The sequence below is a fragment of the Rhineura floridana genome, chromosome 4, assembly GCF_030035675.1.
Source record: "Rhineura floridana isolate rRhiFlo1 chromosome 4, rRhiFlo1.hap2, whole genome shotgun sequence".
Classification (NCBI taxonomy): Eukaryota; Metazoa; Chordata; class Lepidosauria; order Squamata; family Rhineuridae; genus Rhineura; species Rhineura floridana.
Window position 1 is genome coordinate 79,084,546 of NC_084483.1, and position 27,250 is coordinate 79,111,795.

The 27,250-nt window shown below is 38.5% G+C and overlaps 1 protein-coding gene and 1 pseudogene across 4 annotated transcripts in view; one reads left to right on the forward strand and one right to left on the reverse strand.

Annotated features, from left to right (window-relative positions):
• Nucleotides 1-27,250, reverse strand: part of ASCC3 (activating signal cointegrator 1 complex subunit 3) — a 411,273-nt gene that overhangs the window by 99,768 nt on the left and 284,255 nt on the right. For all 4 annotated transcript variants that reach the window (XM_061623428.1, XM_061623430.1, XM_061623431.1 and 1 more), the window contains 6 exons: nucleotides 23,691-23,828; nucleotides 23,460-23,580; nucleotides 20,715-20,847; nucleotides 18,706-18,831; nucleotides 7,461-7,572; nucleotides 7,020-7,154 (listed from right to left, as the gene is read on the reverse strand). In XM_061623428.1, the coding sequence (XP_061479412.1) occupies nucleotides 7,020-7,154; nucleotides 7,461-7,572; nucleotides 18,706-18,831; nucleotides 20,715-20,847; nucleotides 23,460-23,580; nucleotides 23,691-23,828 (765 nt within the window). The remainder of the gene's footprint in view (nucleotides 1-7,019; nucleotides 7,155-7,460; nucleotides 7,573-18,705; nucleotides 18,832-20,714; nucleotides 20,848-23,459; nucleotides 23,581-23,690; nucleotides 23,829-27,250) is intronic.
• On the forward strand, nucleotides 21,183-22,584 carry LOC133384093 (ankyrin repeat domain-containing protein 13C-like; annotated as a pseudogene).

Sequence of the window (27,250 nt, forward strand, 5' to 3'; positions counted from 1 at the left end):
ATATGGAGCGTGAGTGTTAGATGACAATGAGTAAGCTCCCTAGACCTTGCGCGTATTAGGAGATCGTCCAGATAGGGGTAGATATGGACCCCTTGAAGCCTGAGGTAAGCCACTAGGGTAAGTAGCACCTTGGTAAATACTCTCGGGGCAGACGAGAGTCCGAACGGCATTGCTCGATATTGGAAGTGCTGGGAGCCAAAGGCAAAACGAAGGAATTTCCTGTGGGCTGTGCAAATAGGGACATGGAGATACGCTTCCTTTAGGTCGATAGAGACAAGGAAGTCACCTTCTTGCAGGCTGTCTGTAATGGAGTGGAGGGATTCCATTTTGAACCTGCGATACTTTACAAAACGGTTAATGAACTTGAGGTTCAAAACCGCCCTCCATGAGAGATTGCGTTTGGGCACAGCAAATAGGAGGGAGTACACCCCTTCCGACCTCTCTGCATTGGGGACTGGCTCTATCGCCTCTATGTCCAAAAGGTGCTGTATCGCAGTCTGCATGATGCAGCGCCTGTCTAGTGCCCTGGGACAAGGGGAAGGATGAAAATTGTTTGGAGGTATTGCCCAAAACTCAATTGCATATCCATAACAAAAGAGGTCTCTGATCCATGGGACCTGAGTCAGAGGTAGCCAAAGTTCGGCAAATAGAATCAATCTGCCCCCAACTGGTATTGCCTTAGTATTGTCTGCGTTGGCGAGACCCTCCCCTGTATGAGGATGTTGAGTAGCCTCTGCGGCCCTGGTACTGACCTCTACTGGGGAAACGTCTATTCCAGCCTCCTCTGGTGGAGCGGAAGTCAAATGCTGGGAAGTCACGGCCTCGTCCCCCGGGCCGGGTTCCCCGAAAGGCTGAGACGTGCGATATGAAGCGAAACGCCTAAAGGGTCTGCGCTCGACGTTTTTGACGGTGGCCAAGACAGGCTTTCGAGTGTCCTTAGGGTCGACAAGCACTGCCCTTAATGCCTCTTCCCCGAAAAGTAACGAGCCTGCATAAGGTGCTCGTGAAAGATTAACTCTGGCAGTAGAGTCAGCCTGCCAGTGACGAAGCCAGAGGGTCCGTCTGGCAACGATCTGAGCCGCCAGGGCGCGTGCTGCTAGTTGATTCGCGTCCAAGGTGGCGTCGGCCATGAAAGCAGCTGTTTTACGCAGTTTTAGTAGCGATCTGCGCAGGGAGGCAGGATCTGGATTGTGGTCCTCGATGAGGTCGTCTAACCACATCATCGCTGCCCTGGTGAAAATAGAGGCAGATGTGGATGCACGAATGGAAAAGGCGATGGCCTCATGGGTCTTGCGTAAAGCAAAGTCCAGTCTCCGTTCAGTGGCATCCTTTAGATGAGAGTCCCCTTCCCTTGGCAAGAGGGACCTGGAAACTAAACTGGAAATAGGCTTGTCGATGTTAGGGACAGCCAGTCTGGTAGAAAAGTCCGGGGCCAAAGGATAAAGTCTGTCCGCAATGTTATTAAATCGGCGTCCCTGTAAGGGGTGGGACCATTCGTCCTTGGCCAGTTTAGCGATGGGGTCTGGGACAGGGAGGAAGTTTTCAGCTGGCGTAGGGGATTTCAAGACCCTGGCCCCTTTTAAAGCGGGAGTGGAAGCTGCAGTTGGAGTGGATTGAAGACCAAGGGCGTTCAAGACTCTGCGCGCCAGGGGCTGGTAATCTGAAGAGTCGAAGAGGCGATAGGAGGTTTCTGGCTCTGGTTCCGAATGGTCACTCCACTCGTCCGCTTGGTCTTGCAGCGCGAATGCGGACTCTGCATCAAAAGAGGCGTCATCAACGAACCTGCCCCTGGTAACGTCAAATGGGTCTGGAGAACCTGATGGGTTTGTCTCACTGTGTACACTTTGAACCCCGCTGTGTTGAGGGATAGCGGGAGGTTGTGAAGATGATTGACTCTGAGTAAAAAAGGACAGCATGCCCTGAAGTTGTGTAATGAACTCGTGGGAAAGCTGTAGTCCTGGAGATGTAGATGGTTGCTCTTGGATAGGCGGAACTGTAGACGGCCCCACAGGTAGTGAAGAAGAGCAAGCTCTGGGTTGGCTGGACATTGGCTGTACAGGAAATCCAGGAAAGTCCTCCTCATCAGAGGAAGCCGCAGGAGAATGAAAGAGAGTAGTTAACTGTGCATGATTTGAGTCCTCTGGCACTGGAACAGAGACATAGCGGGGCCGCTTGATTGTGCTGTGGCTAAGATGTTTGGTTTTGGCAACCGCTTTAGAGTGCTTATGTTTGACCGCCTTAGGACGTTTAGGCTTGGTCATCTGGTTTGTCACAGGCTGTTGTATCGGCTTGGTTGCCTGGGTTGTCTCTGGCTGTTCTGCCATCATATAGATAATAAGGGTAGCTGTACACGGCACACGACTGGGGCAGAATGCACAGACCCGGGCAGGTACAGTACACGGCACACGACTGGGGCAGAATGCACTGGCAGATGGCAAAGTACACTGCCACGATGGGGCAGAATGTACGCTATGAACAGTCTTAGAACATGCACAGTACACGGCACACGACTGGGGCAGAATGCACTGGCTGATGGTAGGTACACTGACACGATGGAGGAAAGGTGATATTGCACAACTTGCACAGTATAGTCCAAATAGCTTTGTATATTTTCAATAGTCTTGCGCACTAACAGGTGGCCTGGTGCACTGTTATGGCAGTATTAGTAAATTTGATGAAAAGTCACATGTGCACAGTAGTTGCAGTGATTGTAGAAAGCCACAGTAACCCAGTGGTTGCCAGGGTCAGCCTCAGAGATGGGGTTGGTAAAGGAACTTATGTAGAGGTAAAAATCCTATCTGCAGCACATAAACAGGGAGCAGATCACACAGAGGGAGCTGACAAGAACCTGGGCTCTGCAAACCCCAACCCGTGAAGGAAAAAATCCCCTTTTGTAATACTAGTGGGTTCTCAAAAGGGACGGGAAAAAACGGCCACTAAAATGGCGCCCATAAAAAGAGCGGGAAAATTCGAACAAAAATGACAGATACTTTGCCCAGCAACAACCGTTGTATGAAGAAATGAGCAAGGTGGGAAAAATTTTTAACTGTAAAAATGGAACCGCCCACGGTAGAAATACAGCCGCAGGACTAAGAAGGTAATCGCGGCTGAAAAAATTAGCCTGGAAAAAGACTTCGTGAAGGAGGCAGGACAGCTAGCGGACTTCCCGAAGCCGAAGAGAATCGGCCAACAGGCAAGCCGCAGCCGCGGGCTGAAGGGACTGACTCCGCGAGGAACCAAGCGCCGCGGATGATCGAGAGAGACAAGGCAGCCCAAACAAGAGAAAGCTAAAAAGGGGAAGGCAAAGAGCCGCAGACATCGACTCCTGATGGGCGAATGAAGCACCGCCCGTAAAAATGAACGACGAAGGGAGCCGCAGCCGCAGGCTCCTGATCGTCAAGGCACAAGGGGAAATGGCAAAAAGGACCGGAGAAAATAAAGTACGAAAGAAGCCGCAGCCGCAGGCTCCTAATCGTCAGGGCACAAAAGGAGGATCGGTAGAACAAAAAAAAAAAGGGGGGGCGGAGGCTGCCACCGCAGCTCCTGGCCCCGCTGAGGAAAGAGACCGCAGCCGCGGTCTCTGTAGTTTGGGAGTAAAAAACACACCCCCGGGAAAACGAGAAATTGACAAGGAAATTGACACACAACACACAAACCGTGGTAAGGGATGAGACAAAGGGAAGGAACGAGACGAAACAACGTACACAAAACTCCACCCTCTATCACACAAAGACAAAAAACTTATCTAGTCACTAGCTAAAGATCTTGCAGGGACGAAAGGCAAGAATGAACTGGAGAGTGGGAGGGGCCTGACGCCCTAGTCTTGACTTCAGAAACATTCTTGCCTTTGGACGATAGGACGAGCTATAATCCAGCATGATGGCATTCCTCCTATGGAAAATCTTCAAATTACTTTTTAAATATCCATGTCCCCAAGGACTTTCACTTGCATCTAATTAGAGTACTTACCCCATGCCATGTAATTCCCTGTTGCCAAAACTGTTAAATGCTTCAATAAGTAAGTGAGAAGGGCATCAATGGAGCAAGACAGATGCAATGCCACTGGTTAACAATAGAAGTGTGAAGTGACTCCCTTAATTACAAAGCTCATTAACGCATAGTGTTTAGAGGGAGAAAACCACAACTCGGTGATCATTCTGTTAAAATGCCTAATGCCTTCAACACAGCAAACAATTGCAATAAAAACTTCTAATTTGCACTTTTGATAAGAAAAGCTGGGATAATTGTTTACCTAGTAATTATGAAAACCAACTTAAAAATAAAAAAAGAACTTTAGGTTGAAAGATAAATCATTAGCACAAGAAAAGACATCACATAGGTCCAGTATACTTTTCTTAGGTTTACATTTATAATAACTTGAATATTCAAATTGTATTTGAAATTTTGTCTTGCTCATTGTGGAATGGTAAAGGGACTTTGCACAAGAAAAAGAAAGTGTGTGGGGCAGGTCTGAGGTATGAAGCATGGCAACCCTAAGATACAATTTCCCTTCAAAATTCAAAATTCAAAAATGTTCTTGAATACAAACCATTGTGGGCACCCATTGGATAAGGGGTTTCAGGAAGGTGGCAAAATTAAAATGGTCATTTGGCTGCAATCCTGAATCCATTTAACCAGTGGGCAGAAACTGAAATCAGAATAACTTATTGAACCATCTTTCAAATAAACTTGAACATCTTCAATGGATCAACATTGGTTCTTCATTTATAGCAGCTGTTATTTCATTTACAGAGTATTTTATGTTTACAGCTTTAACCAGTATATTTTGGTTAGGTTTGTTGTTTATTATTATGATCTATAACTAAACAATGGACTTAAAGCAGAGGTCCACAACTTTGGGCTGGACTTGGCAGTCAGCTGTTATTTGTGCTTGTCCTTATCTCTTCCTTGTTCCTGCATGTTCCAAAAGCACATACAGAAAAGATGGGTGGCAAGAGATCTAGTCCTCAAAGACAACCTTTTGATGGTGTTTGTGGAGCCCTGGTATTAAATCAGTAGAACTGTGAATTAGGAAGCGGCCATCTCTTCCTTACTCCATCCCTTCTGAAAAGCTTCAATGCCTTTTTTAAAAAAATTGATGCTAAGGTCAAGCAAATTGACTTGAATGAGCTTGCTAAAGGTAACTTGGATTGTGAACAGATGAAAGATGAGGTGGTTGCCATGGCCTCAAAGGGAGGCGGACAGGGTTAAATTTCTCTTCTTTCTCTCTGCAGCTATGCTCCTTTCAGTGGTCATCCTTCTGAGTATAGCAGAGACACCTTTTGCAAGCATGGATCTAGTGGGATCCACGCTGGCAAAGCACTCTTCTCCATGCTGAGATGTCCCTCCTGGACAGGGATACATTTTGGAATTATGGATCCTACCACATCTGCACTTGAAAATAACTCTTCTCTCTCTGCTTGCAAGGCAGTATTCACACTTGCAAAGCTATGGGAGGATGGCTTGGGTACCTGTGTAGGCCACACTGAAGTCTCTGAGAGGTTCATGTAGTCCACAGCCTGCTGGTTGCCCATATGTGACATAAGGTTGTCACCAACCATGAATATCACTGCAGTTCAATATTATTTATATAATGTTGTCTACATACATGATACTTTACGCTGAGGACAATCTTAGAATCTTAAGACACACAGGAGAGCACACACACACACTGCAAGGGAATAAAAGACACTTTAGTTAAGTCCTTTCCAAAGACAGAGCCCTCTGCCTCAGCTTGTCAAAAGTCAAATCATGCAATCTAGATGTACTACAAGTATAGAACACATAGCAAAAGAAATCAACTAACTACAAGGAGGGAAAAGGAGCTGAAAGGTAATGCAACGAAATTATTTTGGATACATGATGATTGTCTCATCAAAGGCCTCGATAATAGCTAATAGTTCAGCACATCCAAATGAGTTTTGAATTTTTTGTCTCTAAAACAGTATTGCTCCTCCCCACCCACTCTCCAGACACATGTCAAACTTTTTGGAAATTGAAGGGCCTTTCAGAAGCGGTTTGTGATATGGAATGGAGATTCTACTGTTCTAAGAGATAAAAAGTCACAAATTTGACTAGTGATGTGCTCAGAGTAGCTCTTGGGATCCTGGCCAAAATGTTTCAGGCTTTTTTTTTATGAACATATGCTCCATCTCTCATAACAGCTGTCTTTGAGCTACTAGATAATACCTTAAGTTTGCATAAACATTGTTTAAAATTAAAACCATGAAAGAAATTTCCAATATTACAGCATAATTTCTAACAATATTCAGTGATGTGAAATATTTCTTTAAACCAAAGGATCATCAAGATAATTGCTCTAAGGAAACAATATTTTGCTTTCAACATACATACATTTTTGTACTCAGTGCCATCACTGCAGCATTTAACCTTGCTGTAAAGACTTTAAAGTTCCCCAAATTAAATGGAACAAGACCTCTGATTCTGATTTATCTAGAATCTATATTATTATCTTGTCTGTTCCAAGGTAAACATAAAGGATTGTATTCAATGGATGTTGCTCCACTAATGGGAAGGAAAGGCAAAGCAGACATTTCTTCTGCTGTTCCTAACTTTCCCCTGCAGAAAAGATTTAGAGGAGAGTGCTGCAGGGGAGAAGGGGATTTGCTAAAAATGGTCTCCTCCCTATCACTGATGGAAGCCTTTCACCAGCAGAGTGATATGTTTGGATACAACCCAAAAAGTAGATTGGCATACAGGTGGTCATCAGTGTTCCAATGTACACTCAGCCTGGTAAGGTCTTGCGCTTAGCATAAAGATGGAATTCTATTTAATGCTGAGATCTTCATTTACAAACAAATGGGAGGGACTGTCCCAGCAAATGTATTGTCTTTGGAGTTTTTGCTAGGGTACTACTGATTACATTAGGCAAGTCAAGATCCTAGGGAGCAGAATTAACATCTGTATGTCCCATTTTATCATAGTATTGGAGGGCTCAAAAAGTATTTCATTTGCATTAAGAATTATTTATTCCAATGAATCACACAAAAGCAACTTACTGTCAGAATTGAGAGCAGTTCTTCAACACCACATTCAGGTTTTAAATGATCCTTGAACATCTTGACAGTTTGATGCTTCAAATAGTAATATGAAGCAATGCGGCCATGAGTCAGAGGTTCAATGCTGCGGTCATCCTATTACATACAAGGAAATATATATTTAGATGAACATAATGCAAAATGTTTAGTACTCTCCTGGACCTAAATACATTTATATAGTATTCTAAGGGAGGTGTTACAAAGTCACAAATAAATTAACAGCATGTTAGTTCAAATGCCAAAGCAACTGCAAAATCCCAGTAGTTCCAATGGAAGGTCTCACAGCAGCCTACATGTATTTCATAATTCAACAAACATCAGGATAAAGGGTAATCCCTCATAAATATTACTGCTACCCAGCTCTTCTTTTCAGACTTTTAATAAAGTATAAAGTAGCCTTACCTCCCCTAATTTAATGCAGTAAGAGTATTCCAGATCAACGAGTGATTTCTCAACAAGATTTGAAAGGAACTTGTTCATGTTGTCATGGCTCACAGCATCTAGATTATAGTAACTGCATAAGTGAAAATGTAATAGAGTTAAATGCTTTTTCAATATTGCTGATATACAAATAAAGTATTATAACACAGCAAAGAACATGACTAACGTAAGAATGATAATATGTTATAGGTGGCAATCAATGGCCATGGCCAATGTTACATCTCCCTGATTGCAATTTTAAAACAATTACAGGGATATGGCCAGTTAAAAAGACAACAAGAAGAGTTGCCTTCAACTCCACCCCAACTTGGTCCCATAAATTTTGCAACATGAAATACACAAACACACTTTCACACATATACCAATAGACCTGCATTATTATTATTATTATTATTATTATTATAATTATTATTATACTGGTATGAGTGCCAGCATGGTGTAGTGGTTAGAGTGTTGGACTACGACCTGGGAGACCAGGGTTTGAATCCCCACACAGCCATAAAGCTCACTGGGTGACCTTGGGCCAGTCATTGCCTCTCAGCCTCAGAGGAAGGCAATGGTAAACCACCTCCGAATACCGCTTACTATGAAAACCCTATGCATAGGGTTGCCATAAGTCGGAACTGACTTGAAGACAGTCCATTTACATTTTCTACTGGTATGCAAAGAAGGAACTTTGTGAGTTAGACTAGTTTCCTAGCGATACGAGCAACATTCTTTTGCCTTTTTAATTATTCTTAAGCGGACAGTTCAGCCCCCAAAGCAGTCACTAAGAGTATCACACGAGAAGTTAGTTTAAATATTAAATAGCCTAATACAACATGTACATTTACTAGACACTTTACTATTTAGGATGGAAAATGTTAATAGAGTCATTTTAACAATGGTTATGATATGCGTCATATAGCAAGCAGTGTGCAGTTTGGAAATAAAGCAGCAGGACTGGACATAAGAAAATATCTTATAAATACAAAGCAGATCTTAAATTTTCATGTCTAGCTTAAAATCTTCATTTAAAAAATAATAATGTACTCAGGGCAGCATTGCTGAAATGTTTCATATTTGCACTTTCTGGTTGCAGTTGTGGCACATTACCAACTCTCTCTCTCTCTCTCTCTCTCTCCCCCTCCCCAATATTCCTGTTCTTTGAATTGTCAGCTCATTAATGTTCTTAAATAGACTGCAACTTTGATCATTATTCTTGTTTATCCATACAACTCACAACAAAACTGATGCAGTGTGCCAAAAAAGGTAGCTTGATGAGATTTTTGAGATGGGATAATCAAACAATCTGATTCTAGGCCCATGAAATTACCAAACTTTGGCTAAGATAGTTGTAGTCAATGGTGCCACTTTAATATATATATTAAAAATAAACTAAAACTTTCCAGTAATAGAGAAGAAAGGGTGGTACAATGGCCGAGGAAAGAGGCAGCTTACTGTTCAGAATAATTACAAGGCATTATTTCTTTAATGAAATACATTACTTGACACACATGCATATACACAGACCCTAAATTGTGACAGATTATGAAATATGTTTTTGAGCTGAAAAAGCAAGGCTGTTATACTTAATGTTGTTATAGGTGGGTGTAGTTTTAGCTACATTTCATCATGACCACAATTAATATACAAAATAAGACTACAAGGAAGTTACTACCACCTAACCCAGGCTTACCATTAAAAATATTATATCAAAATGTAATCACACCCCTCCTACTTTATTCTGATTTAGGATTTCAGGAATGCATGATCCAGCCAAAGACTAAGCACCCGTAAGACCTTAATTCTCTATGGGATATGCTTAAATCTCTCTCAGACTATACCTAGTCAGAAGAAAGCCCACTGAGTTTAATGGGACTTACTCTCAGGTAAGTGAGTATAGAATTGTAATGTAAAGGTAGCTGGTTCATACAGGCCAGGATCAAAAGACATGCATCCAAGGGCTTTAACATACCCCAAAGAAGTTTGATTTCCTCCTTTTTCAACAGCAGATCCCAGGTCATACCACAATCTGCTTTAAAAACTGCTCGATTTCAAAATAGGTTTGTTATGTGACAGGGAGAACTGCTCTTTAGGGAATACAAGTCTTAAGCTCAATTAGGTGCACAAAACTAGTTTCACTGGTATTTGAATTCAGACTACTATCTATTTTTATGCTAGACTGTACGTTGCAAGAAACTGTTGTTTTTATTCATTATTTATTTATTTATATCCCACCCTTTCTCCCAGTAGGAGCCCAGGGCGGCAAACAGAAGCACTACAAACACTTTAACACATCATAAAAACAGACTTTAAAATATATTAAAACAAAACTTCCTTAAAAACATTTTTAAAAAGCTTTAAAACATCTATTTTTTTTTTTAAAAAAAGGTTTAAAAACATATTAAAAAGCAATTCCAACACAAATGCAGACTGGGATTACTTTGACACCCTCTTGTGCTTTAAAGGCAATTTTGTTATTAACCACAGTTATAAAATAATGTATTTTAATTACAACATTAATATAAAACATGTACATTTAAACAAAACTAGATTTATGGGCAATCCTATACATGTCTACTCAGAAGTAAATTCTATAGAGTCTAGTGGAACTATGTCCAGGTGAAGACGACAGGATTGCAGCCTTATAATTGTAATTATGGATTATTTAATGTTATATGATAATATTTGTTGTAATCCTACTATATAAAGAATGATGAGAAACTTTCTTTTGTATATATCTACAGGTGATTTTTCCCAACACTTTAATTTTGTTTTCATAGGGTTTTTCTAAACTCCAAACACTAGTCACATTTCACAACTACAGTATTAGCTAATTTAGTAAGAATGCAGTTAGGGAAACTGGGAGCTGTAGTTAAAGGCACCATATAATACAAATCAATTTTCTGAAAGCCTCAAACCATGAAAAGAAACCATCATGAACAACACAAAATTATGGAACCTTTTTTTTTTTAGCAAAGGTTTTAATATACCTTCCTACCTTTTCAAGAAAAACTAAACTTATAAAAAAGTTATAAGTAAGGAAATCCAAAAAAGTCACAATTTTAGGAATCTTAGGCTCTAATCCTAAACAGGCCTACAATGGAGAAAGCACCACCACAGTGGATCTCAGTGCTGAGTCAAATGCATAGGACGGAGCTGTATAAATTGGATTTTAAAGTCATAAACATGTAATCTCAAGTGAAATGCTAGTATTCTGTCAGACAGAACAAGAATCCAACAAGAAAGGTTACATACTTCTCAGTTAGGATTTTATTAATCCAATACTTTAAAAAGCATACCATGGAAAATCAGAGATGTATGTTTGAATGCTCATATGTTCAGAGTACACTATATATCAGCCTCCCCTTTGTGAGTAACTGTATTATCTAACTATTTAATTGAAGATAAAAAATAAAAGCAGTGCAGTTTCATGGTCACTGCATTGAATCATCTAGTCATTATTTCCCCTCTGCTGAAAACAGACAACCCACCCTTTTGTCAGCACACCATTTCATTTATTTCACAGTGAAACCCAGTTTCACAATAATTGACTTGTCAGGAGCTCTAATTTATGAGGCTGGGTTCTGTAAGCCTTCTCCTATATTCGGCTCAACCTGCACACAAGCAAGGTTGAATATTTACAATGCTGTTAACAGGTGCTGAGTTGTTTAATGATTCTAATAGCCAGAAGCGTACTGAGAAAGCCAGCGGGATCACAATTACAGGCTGTTTGAACACAACAATTACTCGTCCCCTGAGAGGTGTGAAAGTCAAAGGCAGTTTTATACTAACAGCATCTAGCACATGGGGTAGACAGGCTAACTTCCATTAGTAGCCCATTGGGAAAAAAGCAATAACAAACCCCTAGGTACCATAAAAATTTACAAAGTATATAACATTTAAACAATCAAAACAATGCAGGAACTAACTTTTTCAACTGGCTTTTAAATATATAACAAACCAAACAACCAACTAACAAACCCCTTCTACTAAATCCGAGAATATATCCAGAACAAACTCAAGAAGAAATATGAACTTATTTTTCTAATCTAGGCAAGTGTGGAATTTCATCAGTTGAGAAAAAGAGAGATGTGCAGAGACATAAAATGTAGATGAAGTTACACAGACCATTTTGGGTTTAATGTGGATTGTGGTGGCAATTGCTTCCTGTTTTAGTTTTATGTAAACCTGACCCAAGATCTCCCTGGGAAATTTTTCATCAGCTTTGAAATGGTGCTGCTATAACTGTCAGGCCTGTGAAGTCATATGTTACAAATACTATGTTTTTTATGTGCAGATTATACGGTAGTAGTAACGACACAGATAATGAAAGCAGGTTCCAGGGACAACTGAAAAACAGTGTAAGAAAAGCTCCTGCTTGTAAACGAAGTATTTCTTGGGAAAAAACACAAGAGCTCAGCTCACAATTTGTTGAGATTTACCATTTTGAAAATAAAAAAACATTATTTAAAACATAGGGTAGACATAAATAGTTATCGTCTCAAAATGTGTTTCTATTGTATTCACTGTGAGACATGCAGCAACTGAGATTATTTTTCTGAAGGTGAAATTTTCTAAATGCAGACCAGGGAAATGAGACTTTGATGAAATCTATTATTCTAAGCATATTCCTGATGGATGGAACACTGTAGAGATGTTCCAATCAACATATTTTCTGGATCTAATCCAGGAGTTGTGGATCAATGTGCTTCAATGGGAAGGAAATCAAGACACTCCCTTGAGAGTCAGCTCATTTTCTGGAGAATGGAGGTTTCTGTCACTGAATAACCATCGTTATCATTTCGGACTAGCGATCAAAGCGAATCAAATTCATTTTTAAAATGGTCTATCATCGACTCTCATACTTTGCACTGACAAACTGAAATATTAACAGAGCTTAATAAAACATATTAGGATGTCAGGATATTTCTTCTTCACCATTGCTTAATTGTGAATTACTCATTTGGGGAATTGGCTGCTACAAGACAACAATTTGTAAGTTTAGTGTAAGTGAATAAGTTTAATAAGTTTAGTTTCTAAGGGGCACATCTTGCAGACTGACTAATACAAAGATCCTTGAATCATGTCATTCACTATGAAGTGAAATACACAATTTGTCTCATCAAGAAGAGGGAATGATAGGGCACATTCCAAAATGTGACAGACTAGTTCAAGATATGACTGAAGAAAATGTAGAAGGAAAAAGGAACTGATATAGCCACATACAAAAGAAAAAGATGGGAGGCATATGCTGACTTGGAAAAGCTCATGTTAGACAGAGAACAGCGGATAGCTTGTGGAGCCCAAGATAGGGAAAGGCCACTAGAAAAATTTGGACTAATAGAACTCTAAAAGCAACAGAGCTAGAAGTAAACTGGAGAGATATCTTTGACTCATTAGAATCAGTGCAAGAGTTGCCATATGCTTCTATACAGCACAGATTGCACTTTCAGATTACTTTTACAACTAGCAATTAATTGCAAGCTGACAACAATGCTTCAAAGTGAGCATGTGATAGTATTTCAAGCAGTAGACCTGTACCTCTATAGGTCATACAGGACCCCACATCCTACTTAACAGAGCAAATCTAGGCATTTCACCTAGATGTAAGACCATAGTTCAAATCCCCACTTGGCCATAACACTCACTGGGTGATCTTGGGCCAGTCACAATCTCTCGGCCTAACCTACATCTCAGTGTTGTTGCAAGGATAAAATGAGGAGAGGGGGAACCATATGTGCCACCTTGGAGGAAAGATGGGATAGAAATGCAATAAATAAATAATATTAAAAGAATTTATATATTGACTAATTTGGGTCCATTAATTTCAATGGCTCTACTCTGAGTATAATTATTGGAGCAATCCAATTCAGCGGAAGCTGGCATAAGTGGTACTGGTGCAAGATAGTTCCGCAACATCAAATTGCATAAAGTTCCACCGCATCTAATTGCTGTTCAGGAGCCTCTGGCTTGGCTGAATGCTGGCTCAACTGGGAGCTGCGAGCAGGGACCAGAAAGTAAAAACCTGCTGTCCCAAATACTCCTACTGGGGACTAAGCCCTCTCCATTGACTTCAATTATATTTATTTTCTTAGACTGACCTTTTCCCCATATAACTTTTGCCTGAATTGGGACCTGCAGGAGCACTCTGAACACGTTGGATGTGGCATAAGTCTGCCCACCTCAGCCCCTCCCTTGACATGTCCCTCAACACTCTCCCAAAGCACCCCTTTTTCAGGATGAGGGACTTATGCACACTAATCTGGAACCCAGCTGGCTCAGCTGGAGATCTCCTGCATCCAACTCCTCTCAACCTGGTGTAAATGCGAGTTGGATTGCGCCCTTAGTTGGATACAGCCTATTATGATTGATAGGACTTACTCACTGGTAAATGTGGATATGATTACAGTCTTAAAGCATATATGAATGAGCTGCCTTTCAGTTCAATGTCAGATAACTTTTACATAAATAAAATGCCCATTTGATTTACAAACTAAGTCCTATGCTTTCACTTGTATTTGAGATTATTTAATGGTTCTTAAGCTATTGTTTTATGCTTTTATCTTTTTTTAATCTGCCGGTTCATTTCCAGTGATTTCTTGTTTTAATATTGTATTTTACTGTGTGTGATGATGATGATGATGATTGCAAGGCACCTTGCGGTTCATTTACAGAAAAAGGCAGGATGGAAATTACATAATATAAAATGCTTTCTGTCTTGAACCCTATAATTTATTTATTTTATTTTATTAAGCTTATATACCGGCCAACTAGCAACAGCTCTCTGGGCGGTGAACATTAAAAATACAATAAAAATAACACAATACAGATTGAATATAAAGCTGGAAGAAGATGTACCCAATATTAACACTAGAAAGATTTGTGTTAATAAAACACGTAAATATTACATAAGTGTGCTTTTCTTAAGAACAGACAAAAGAGGTTTTGATAGAACCAAAAACCTTTTGAAATGCTATGGTCTTTGAATAAGATTGGGGAAAAACCTATCTTTCTTTGTAACATCAACAGCAGCTACAACACATTGCAAGACATTTGGGTCCTTCATCAATGCTGCCCGACTAATTTGTGGTCTATTTATAATCTCTATTCAAGCAACCAGCCATTCAACATTCCTTTGAACAATGCCAGCTGCCAACTAGCAACACTAGCTAGAACTGTTTTCTTTTTTTTTTGGCAACAGCATTAAAACATTTTTCCAGATAAAACAGAGGAATTAACAAATAAAGTAATCTACAGAGCTTTGAATTCCATTTTTAAATAGTCTCAAATAGTTAAATAGTTTTTTAAATAGTCTACTGCATCATGGCAAAATTACTTTAATTAATTAAATGTTCCAGTTATGCATGCTTAAAAGCTATAAAAAGACAGAAGTGAAAGCCAGCAAGTCACTTTTAGGCTATCCTAACCGTGACATACAACAGCCCAAATCCAGAAGGTTATGTGACCAAGTTGTGTTGAAATCAAGGACATCTAAATGAGTAGTGGCTAACTTAGTCCTGCTTAAATCAGAGCAATTTAATGATCTTTATATCAGGGCCAGTGACTTAAACTTTCTAGTAAATGTTTTTAGAAACTTATTTTCAGTGATGCCCTCTGAAGAACATAAACCTCAGAATAACATATCAAAATAAAATGCATAATATTTAAATTATAACAGATATATGGGACACATAGGGCAATATGGCTTGCTCCTATTGTCCAAAAACAGAGCTTAGCCATTAGTGCAATCCCAGACATGTCTACTCTGAAGAAAGCTCCACTGCATTAAATGAAAATTACTTCCAGGAAAGTGTGTCTAGGATTGTTCCCGATTAAGCACCCAAGGGAAATCAGGCAGTCCTCTTGTTACTTGAATTCAGGAAACATGTAAAGACTTTTTTATTTATTCAGGCTTTTGGCTGATGGTTTTATGAAGTTTTTACACTACAGGTTACAACTGCTGTCTGCAATATGTTATTTTACATTGTTTTCACATAATTTTACTGTCATTAGCCACTTTGGGCTTTCTTTGGGAAGGAAGACAGGGGTATACATTTGAAATAATAAACAGAGTTTTAAGTTTTGTACTAATATCTCCACTATAATGAATATAACCACAGATAACAACAAGCACTTTGAAAAACATTTGTTCCACAGATGTATTCTGGTAGTGTTCTTTTAGCCAGCTGTTTTTCAAGCATGTGGTTAACAAAATTTACTGGTATTCTGGTGGAGTATTTAATTCTCTTTCTAAGGAAATCCTCAAGCTATTTAAGCTGGAATAGTCCCACTGGTTTTAACAGAACTACTTCAGTAACTGCACTTGAAAATATGCAGGACATGTTACACATATTGTTATGACAAAAATATAACTGAAATCTTAAAATCAATTTTTTTGTAATGAAATTATTTCATCCTTAGGCATAGTAATTAATTTTAATGATAATTATTTAAGATGAATGGCCAGGATCAAGAGCCATGAGAGTAGGTCCAGGCGCCCAAGGAGTCATTGAAACTGACAAGAGTTTCAGAAGCAGTTCTCAGAAGCAGTTTGTGACATGGCATGGAAAGGCCATTTGTTCATAGACAAATTTTTACTGGTCTAGAGAAAGCAGCTTCTGTGAACCTAAGCAGTTCTTTGGATCCTGGCTGAGAGCTATAATAATTTGAGCCATTCAACTGACAAACCAAGCTAACAAGAGCACTTGGATTTGAACCAATATGAGTGGGCTTTGTTGCCAATTAGTATGATTGGGATGGGGGAAGCTCTGTTATAAGTGGGTGGGTGGGGAGAATCAACCAGCTATTTATACATACTCAAATGGGAACACGCAATACTAGGCACTTATATACCATTAATGATAACGAAAGAATTAAAAACATTTTATAAATCATGCACAAGAAGAATGACTCATTTCCCCCCATTTTTCATCATCATCATCACCCGCCCTTCACCATGAAGTCCCAAGGCAGGTTGCAACAATTTAAAAATACAATATTAAAAACAAAGTAAAGCCTTTGAATAAAATTCACAGCAATGGTGATCAAGATATAATAGAACCTGGAGGAGACCATGATGTTGAATATACTTGTTTTAAAATATATTTAACATGATTAAACTCCAAGCTTTTGTTTATTTATTTACACTTGTACCCCGCTCTTCCTCTGAAGTGTTCAGAGCAGCTTACATATGGCTTCCAGGTGGTTTCCCTTCCAAGCAGCTTACAGAACCAGACCTCTCTTAGCTTAAGCAGCACTACTTTTGGGTGAAACTAGATATTACAAGAAATCCCAAGCTGCTGTTATTCAATGGTTCCCCAAGAGATTTAGATTTTTAAGTTATATGCTGTTTTTCCCACAGACCCTCAAAGCTGCTCACAATACATGGAAGGGAAAAATGACACAATTCAATAAAAAAAATCAGCGAAATGGCATTTTAAACATTTCATTTTGAAGCAAAGTATTAGTAATTGTAGCATGTAGTATAACATAATGCATAGCTTCTCCACTCTACCAGCAATCTTCAACCTTTTCAGACGCAGAATCATTTTTAGCCCAAATATGCAGTTGGGGACAGATTTCTTAATTTACTTAATATTTGTGTGGTGGTTGTGCTGCTGTTATGACTCACCTTAGATCAGGCCATGATCCCATAGTGAGTGTGAACCAGTAGTTGAAGACCAATGAACTAGCCAATTGTGTGAGACTGGCAGAGAAATGTTATGCAATGACATCACACCATACACTGCATTATGTTTACATGTAACCAAGAAGAGGGCAAAATATTACTTAATATGGAGATTAAAATTAACAAATATTGCCAAAACTTCTGTACATGGTCATATTTCCTGTAACACTAAAGGAAAAGTGATTATATCCTTCAGCATTCAAAGATCAACAGAGCCTCAGTAATACTCAAATGTTCTTTATTAGCATGTGTTTTATACTGTTTAAATTTTTAAATTGTCTTTTAAATTGTTTTTATAAGATCTGTTTTAAATTGTATTTGTTTTAATGTTTTTAGTTACTGTAAACTGCCCAGAGAGCTTTGGCTATGGGGCGGTATACAAGTATAATAAAATAAATAAAATAAATAAATAAATAAATATTTGGATTATTTAGCATAAAGGCTCTGAACCAGCAGATCTGATCTGCACATAGAATAAAAACGTCCTTAGTAAGCAGTATGGATAAAGGGAAATAACTCTGTATGTCAAGCTGATTACAAGAATTCCATGAACACATGCACCTGTAAATCATGGTCAATGTTACTGACCATTCCCTCCATTTGTAAAGTGGGTACCCAAGTGTGGGCAAGCTATGTATCAAAACGGGACAGGGAGGGCAGGAGGGGGTTGCTATAGATAGGAAAGGCCCCTGAGGTATGGAGGAAAATTCTGCTCTCCTAACCAATGGGGACAAAGGACTATGCATGTATGCTGACACGGTGCTAGCATATGATGACAGCAGACAAACATGTGCAGTGTTGAGCCCTCACTCAGAGTTGGGAGTCAGGCTGAAGGGAACCAAGTGATTTGCCACACACTTGTGGAATGGTAGAGAATTTGGGTAAGGACTGGCCTCTGAGAATGTACAATTCCTGTACTTTTTTTTTTCAACTGGAGTCCCCCGTTTCCTCCCCTAAGATCCTTCAAATGAAATAGGGTAATCTGGATACACATCCAGATGCATATCTGAGTTTAGAATCAGTGGACATATCAAAATTGGAATGCACATTTGAATATGTGTTAAGAGCGTGCATTTCACTGAAAGCTAAGCAGGTGGATTCACAGAAGTTGCACTTGGATATGGGTTTGATTTAGGCCTATTTTCATGTGAGGAACTTCATAGCTGAATTTGGCAAGGAAGTATAGGGGAGGCATGAAGACATAGGAGGATTAAATGATTGTCCTGCCCCTCTTCTTTTTCAGAGGGATGTAACAAAAACAATAGTAGGGGCAAAATACACAAACTGCAATTTTTAAAAAACAACAGTTTTTGTTGGTCTAGTTATAATTTCTATAGTAAGCAATTTGCAAAGTGATTTACAATATTACCAAACTATAAGGCAAGTCTATAGATTTCCCAGTTTGTAAATGAAGGACTTAGATAAAAAGATAGCAGTATGGCCAGCATGTTCACAGGTGATGTGAACCAAAATATTCAAGGCCCACTAAACTGCATTTTCCATAATGCCCACTAGATCTTCTTAATAGCTCACCTAGGATTCATAATAAGGCGACGAAAAAAATAGGTCCAGGTGATATAATCCATTGCATCTTGCTTTGAAGTTATAGTGCCAGCTGCAATTTCAGCATTTAAATGATCAGACAGAACTTCCAGTAAACTAAAACACAGCAATAAAAATAAAAATTAAAATTGCACAATTTCTTTTAGGGTAATTGTGTAGTAGTATTACATACTCAAAACAGTCAACTAGATTTAGCAGATAAATCATCTTTATCTAGCTACAGATGTTAAATCTGTAAAATCTGGCTACAGATATCAGGCCTGATTCCACTTGTCACTTTTTTAAAAAAATGGAAGGCATTTATAGATTGCATTTTAGGGCAAACCCTCTTTATAAAGATGGCTTCCATCAATTAAAATGTGGTATTTGAAATCAAAATTAGAAGACCATAAATTCATAATATCAAAACTTCATTAAAAACTGTAAGTCACCATAGACCACTGTTTTTCAACCTTGGGTCCTAGATGTTGCTGAACTACAACTCCCATCATCCTTGACCATTGGCTAAACTGGCTGAGTTTGATGGGAGTTGTAGTCTGACAACACTTGGGGATCCAAGGTTGAAGAACAGAGCCATAGAGTATTTTCAAGCAAATATTATGTTGTCTTATGGCATCATTAATAAGCACAGGTTGTATCCAACAAAGTCATTCCGCTTATGCAAGGACTTCTGGTTGCAAAATGGAACTTACTCTCCCTATCTTCCCCCTGATCGTCGCCCAAATCTGTTCTGGGCTTCCCCCCCCACACACCTTAGGGAGTAGATGGAGGAGCAGGGGAAAGGAGGGGGAAATTCTGCTGCAAAAGTCCTGGTGCAAACAGGATGACTTCGTTGGATAGCACCTCATAATTTGGCATCCTTATTAACCATAACCATAATTATTACATCATTAATAACCATTAAAGAATCACCACAGCAGAAAATATATCAACCAGCGGAATACCAACACACAAAACAAAAACCAGCTGAATATATTATAGTAGTTCAGCACTAATTCATGCAATAGGAGCACAGACAACAACTTGAAATAGGTAGGTCTTATTTCAGTTTGCTTTCTGTACTCCTGTTGCATGAATTAGTGGTCCTTTTGCATGAATAAATGTATCTAAAATGTGGAAAGGCCGTTTGAAAGGGTTACTGCTTTTCTATCATTCACTACCAGCCATTATGCTAACAGACAAAACATCTCTCTGGCCACCACTGCTATATCCTTACCAAGGGGACTACACAAGATTATGGACTAATTCGCATTAAGGTGCTGTGGATCTCCTAACAGACACCAAGGAGATACCAGGAACACTAAAAGGAGAATGTTTGTTGTAAACAATATTGCTTTTGTTGCCACTGTTTCATCTTCTCTCTTATTCACTTGCCTATTTAACTATCCCAGCCTCCACAGACTTGAGGACTTTCTCCATATTGGGATATGTGAGTGGGGCAGTGGCCGGAGAATAAGTCCAGATCTCACCACAGATAAAATGATGGTATCCACATAGATATGCACCTGAGATTTACTGTGCAATTCTAGCCATATCTACTCAGAAGTCCTATTAAATTCAGTGGGGCTTACTCCCATGTAAGTGGGGCTGCAATTACAGTGTTACTAAGGAATTTTTGAAAAAATAAAATTTGGAAACATAAACAGAGGATTTAGGAGAGACATCCATCTGAACTGGAAAGATGAAATGGAATTTGGACTGAAGATCATAAATGTTCAGCTTGTATGTCATAGGAAGCTGTCTGATGCTGAGTCAGACCACTAGGCATCCAGCTCAGTATTGTCCACACTGACTGGCAGCGATTCTCCAGGGTTTCAGGCAGGAGTCTCTCCCAGACCCACCTGGAGATGCCGGGGATTAAATGTGGGGCCATTTGCATGCAAGGCAGATGCTCTACCACTGAGCTACAGCCCTTCCCCCTGTGGAATACAGTGTATTAGTGAATCATGTTTCCCTTTACTAGCTGTTTTTCTTTTTACCTTGATTCTACTGGGAAAGGCTCATAAAGAAATTTTTTGTAGAAGTCTTTCTTGATGTCATGAACTAGAATCACTGCTTTTCCTTGATCATCAAACTGAGGTCTACCAGCGCGTCCCATCATCTGAAGAACATCTACAAAAGTAAATTGATGACAACATTAAGTATAGTGCAAATTACTGTTCTTATATTAAGCCAAATGTCGAGACACGGCATTATACTTCTTAGCTGCATAAACATTGGCTAATATATATATAAAAGTCTGAACTGGAAAAAACACCAGAACATTTGCATCAAAATAAATTTTCTAATGCTTATTTGCAAGATCCAGCTACACACTACATTTGAAGAGTGGACTGAACAAAGATGTAATAAAATGAGGCTTGGAAATATTATTTCAATGCTCCCAAATGCCACAGTCCACATGTTTGAGCAAGGTGTCTCATCCCACATGGCCTCTTTTGATCCCCATGGCTGATCCAAAGTTGATAGGTCCAGCATACAAATATATGAAACATCCTTGTATTGAAGACCCAGTTGTGCTATCTGAGATCCTTCTTAAGTGGAGGCAACAAATCTTGGGACCCTTTGTATGAAAAACAGGCACTCTACACTGAGCTATGGTCCCTCCACAGTATGGGTTAGGGCAGTCCACATGGTTAGATCTCTATACTAAGCGGGAAAGGCGGCTGTGCCGGGAGTCACCGCATCTTCACCAATCACCACCGTCTGCCGCTCAAGGGAGGACCTGGGGGGTCCGCCACCGGTCCAGAGCCCGACAAGTGCCCAGCGGCGCAGTTCCCCGTACACGAGTGTGTTTTCAAGGGAGACGTGAGACGGCTGTCGGCTCTAATCCGCACGCAGGGCATCGGTCAGAAGGACAGTCACGGAAACACTCCTTTACATCTTGCTGTGATGCTGGGACATAAAGAATGTGCCCACTTGCTTTTGGCCCACAATGCTCCTGCGAAAGTGAAAAATGCTCAGGGATGGAGTCCTCTTGCAGAAGCCATCAGCTATGGAGATAGACAAATGATTACAGCGCTCCTAAGAAAACTGAAACAACAGTCTAGGGAAAGTGTTGAAGAAAAGCGACCTCGATTATTAAAAGCCCTGAAAGAGCTAGGTGACTTCTATCTTGAACTTCATTGGGATTTTCAAAGTTGGGTGCCTTTACTTTCCCGAATCCTGCCTTCTGATGCATGTAAAATATACAAACAAGGTATAAATATCAGGCTTGACACAACACTCATAGATTTTACTGACATGAAGTGCCAACGAGGGGACTTGAGCTTCATTTTCAATGGTGATGCTGCACCCTCTGAATCCTTTGTAGTTTTAGACAATGAACAAAAAGTTTACCAGCGAATACATCATGAGGAATCTGAGATGGAAACGGAGGAAGAAGTTGACATTTTGATGAGCAGCGATATTTATTCAGCAACATTATCAACCAAATCAATCACTTTCACACGTGCCCAAACAGGATGGCTTTTCCGAGAAGATAAAACAGAACGGGTAGGAAACTTTTTGGCAGACTTCTACCTGGTTAATGGACTTGTGTTAGAATCAAGGAAAAGACGGGAACATCTCAGTGAAGAAGATATTCTTCGAAACAAGGCTATTATGGAAAGCTTGAGTAAAGGTGGAAACTTGATGGAATAAAATTTTGAGCCTGTCAGGAGGCAGTCTCTTACTCTACCTCCACCAAACACAATTACATGGGAGGAGTATATATCTGCTGAAAATGGAAAAGCATCTCATTTGGGTAGGGAACTGGTCTGCAAAGAAAGCAAGAAAACATTTAAAGCCACAATAGCCATGAGCCAAGAATTCCCTCTAGGAATTGAATCGTAAGTCTAAAACTGTCTGCTATAAACGTTTGTTGAAAGGACATGATGAATTTAAAATATGCTGATGTATATAAAACTGTGCTTATTCCAGAGATTGCAATGTAATATATTATCATTATTTGTATTTGTATCTGTGATTTTGTTCATTTATTGTATTATTGTATGTTGTACACCGCCCAGGGAGCCATTGGCTATGGGCGGTTTATAAATGAAATTAAATAAATAAATAATAAATATACTCATTTCAGTCATGTCCCAGGGTAAAAGGTACCAGCCTTTTCCTAAAATACTTCTGATTTCCCATTTTAGTAGTTTTCTGTTGCAGCAATGTTGAAATCAAATCAATAAAAACTTTTAAAATAAAAAAGTATTCCCTATCTAAGCTGCAATGCTCAAGGTAAGAAACTGAAGCTAAATAATAAATGCTTGGCTATTGTCAGATGTTTTGAGATTAACCTATTAAATAAGGCAAGTTAATCAATATCAGATTCTTATTCACCTATATAATATCTTTAATAAGCTACATATTATTTGTGTGCAAGCACTTTACAGCATGTGTGCTCAACAGTAACTTTTTTTTTTTAAAAAAGGTAAGATATACTTTTTGCCCCCAGATTTTTTAATTCTTTTCAGATATTGTTCTTTTGCTAAAAGACTGTCTTTAAAATGTCCACTCATGTAGCCAAATTCAGTGTTCTCAAAACATAGTTAACAGTTTAAAATGCAGTACAATGATTTAATATCACTAAAGAAACTGAACAAAAGATGAGATAGATCTATTTCAACATTGTTTCCTTTCATATATAAGAATAAATTAAAACATTATTTTCAAGGAAGTATCTTCTTAAGTATAACATGTATATTCTCTTACAAGTCTGTGATTTCTGATAATACCTGTAATTGGATAATCAACGTAACGCCTAGTTTTTCCATCATAAAATTCTGTCCCTTTAACAATGACTAAATGTGCTGGAAAATTGACACCCCAGGCTAATGTGCTAGTGGCAATAAGGACCTAAAAAGAAAAAAAGAAACAGAAAAAGATAAAGGAAGTGTAGGTGACGTAAACAAAACTTTTAAAAATTAACAAGAACATCTCAGTATGGTATTACAGAACAAGCTTACTTGGATTTTGCAATTGACAAATAACTCTTCAACAGTTTTTCTGTCTCGTTCATGCAGGCCAGCATGGTGGATGCCTATTCCAAAAGCAAGAGTCAGTTTGAGATTAGACTCTCTGATTGTTGCTATGATGACGTTCATCTATAATATAAAAAGGATCAATTTAAGAAACCTTCAGAACATTTTCAGCAATACAATGTTAGTAAACACTTATCAATGTACTGTACATTATTAATTGTAAACAAAGCAAAAAGACAGTCCCTTCATTAAGGAATTCACAGAACAAAAAAGAAAGTAGAGAAGCATAAGGAAGCGGGGAAAGTTAATAAGCTATACAAACATATAGTTTACCTGTTTAATGCACTACGTATGTTTGATAAGCTAAACCAGTAAAGAGCAAATCTTCATGAGTTTAAGACATACAGCCACAACACAACTCTTAAATATTCTTTGAAATTTGAAAGCATTTTCAAACAGTAAATATTAGCACACTATAGACCTAAATACAAAGGTATGTGTACAAACATTCACATAGTGGACCTTCAGAATTTCCTTCTTTGGAAAGCAGTCCCCTATAGTACCTGGCAACCCACTTCTGAAACTTGGGGAAGCTTTGAAAGCATTGTCCGATGTAGCATAAGACCTGCTGAAATAAAAAACTGGGCAAATTAGTATGCTAACTTAAGTATTAGAAATATGTAAATTTGTATAATTGAATAGTTGTCACCATGAAACATAATTAAAACAACTATCTTCATCACATAACAGTTTTTGTGTTAAGAAATTATTGTGAAGTTGGTATGTCTAGAAGATATATATGCACACAACAGATTGTGGATGTTAAGTAAACCTTCCATCTTCACATATGGTGACATATGTAATGAAGATAGTTTTAATTATTTTTAAATATGTTTTATGGAGACAACTATTAAATAATAGAAATTTACCTATTTCTAATACTTGAATAAACATACTACTTTTCCTAATTTTTTATTTCAACTATTGTAAAGGTTGGGTTGGTATATTGCATAAGTTCTGCTGTCAGGAAAAATGAGTGGAATCCTGATAGTATCTCTTTGGATCAGGGCCTTTTAAAACAGTCACATAAATGAATAAATAAATATACATTTTAAGAAATGTGTAAGAAAGGTTATGGAAACATACAATTCAAACTATTAGTCTCAAATAAAATGCATATAAACTCATTTTAGGTGGTATTAGCTCTGGGCGGACTTAACTGAATATATCAAGGATCAAATAATCTATGCTGGAGATGAAGAACTACAATGCCAACATATTACATGTATTTTGGTCATGTCCCAAAATAAGACCCTTTTGGATTGCTGTACTAAAAGGTATAGGAGTATATAAAATGATATACCAGTAAATTGGTTAGTTGTATTACTAAGATATGGAAAAGGCCTTGTTCTTTTAGAAGACGGGGAAATGGTAAAAAACATTTTAACAGCAGCCCATATGGCAATTAGTTCAAGAGGAAAAAATATTAATGCTCCAACAGTGGAATATGGGATAGCATCCAAATGATAAAACTAACCAATATGGTGAAAGTAAGAGAAGAGAAAGAAACTGATGATAGATTCATTGATAAATGGTGCACATTTATAATGCATTGGTGCAATAAAACACTGGAAAATGCTGAACCATACATATATTATCGAGAAAATGGTAAAATCATAAGACCAGTCCATTCATCTAAAGAGCATAACTTGTACAAATGTCTATAAATTGCTTTTGTGAAAAGATGCTTTATACCTCTATTACTTGTTCTGCTATACTATTTGTAAATTGTCACTTAAAAAATGCAACAAAAATAAAATAAAATAAATCTTCTTTTGTTTAGGAAGCTACCTTATACCAAGTATACACGGACTAGCAGCAGCTTTCCAGAGTCTCAGACATGAGTCTTTTTGAGCTTAATCTGGAGAAAAGAGGAACTGAACCCTGGCCTTTTAATCAAAATTAAAAAAAGAAACCTCTGAATGTTAAAGCATACCTATTTTTAAAAAATCTCAGTAAAACCTAGCAAACAGTAACTTGCATCATGCCAACAACTGGTGATATCAGTATTACTGTATACTTAGAAAAGGATTTTAATGCAGAAAATTAAAAATTATTTTAATACACAAAACTACAAAAATCATTATCTACTCATATCTGACCTATTCAAATTTAGACCTGTCAAGCAGAAAGAACTAAATATAATGTAAATGCCACAACAATTACCTGACAGTGTTGCACAATAGGGAACCCAGGTTGCCAGAGTGATCTTTTGGTTTTGCTGCCTATCATTTTACATTATCTAAGGGAGACTCCTAAATTAGTCCTCTACCAAGACAAGGATGGATGCTGCTACCTAAATGCTCCTGACAGGTATTGTAAATTATTGGAAAATGAAAGTTTGCTGTCTACATCAGAGTATAGGATAGAAACATAAGGAAATGGTATACTGACAGAAGCTCAATTGGATGGGTGGAATAAATAGAATGAACGGAAAGAAATGCAAAGAGTGTAAAAAGCACATGGATAAATAATAATGCAGATTTCTTTAATATAGGTTTTAAAACAAAAACACAACCTTATAGTGCATTATAAAGGGAGTCTTCAGTTTTCTGCAGAGAATTGTAAAGGAGAAACAGCTGAACCTTTTTTGGGGGTGGGGGGAATAAAATCCTTTTGAGACTTCTGATTACATGCTCACTGCTCCAAGTAGTAAAATAAGTTTTGTGATGAGGAGTTAATCTAGCAATGGGATAGTTTCATATAAGTCTTTGATTTTTACATAACCTTTTGAGCCAGGAACAAATGACCACAAACAAAAGAATTCAAAGGTTTGGTTCTGTAACTAAAGCATATAGTTCATTGTCTCGGACAAAAATACAATTAACAATGATATTTAAAAATTTCCAGGTATACTGTATTTGTTCATTGTGTTATAAGTAGGGAATACTGCACATATCAGCCACATAAAACTGCCTTTATATCATTGGCTTACGTTGCAAGACCTGTGGCAGTGCAGTTATAGTATTTATTCAAAGTCAACATCAGTGAAATACTCAAGACCTCAAAGAAATAGAAGCATGAAATTGTTTTTTTAAACTGGACAATCAACTTCGTAATATTAATTATTTATTTTGATATCAAAGTTTAAGCATAGTACATCTCTCCTCATTACACTGTTGGACATTTATTCAGAGAGGATGCTCTTAATGTCTGCTGCTGAAGCTATGTGTTATTCCCTCCCTTCCCAATCTGCCTACTGCCTTTGTACAGTAGGGCACAGCTTTTCGGCGGCCCGCTTTTCGGCATTCCACTAATACAACGGCTTTCAATTACAGTAAGGCCCCACTCATATGGTGCTTGTTCCGCTTTTATGGTATTTTTTGGGCATCAGGTGCCATTTTATTGACGGCGTTCTGCTTTTCAGGGGGTTTCGCTTTTAGGCAGGGGTCTGGAACGTAACCTGTCATATGAGTGGGGTCCTACTGTACTAGAGCAATGTCCTGTGGTGCTGTTAGCTATACCTGCACAGTTGTGCAATTTAA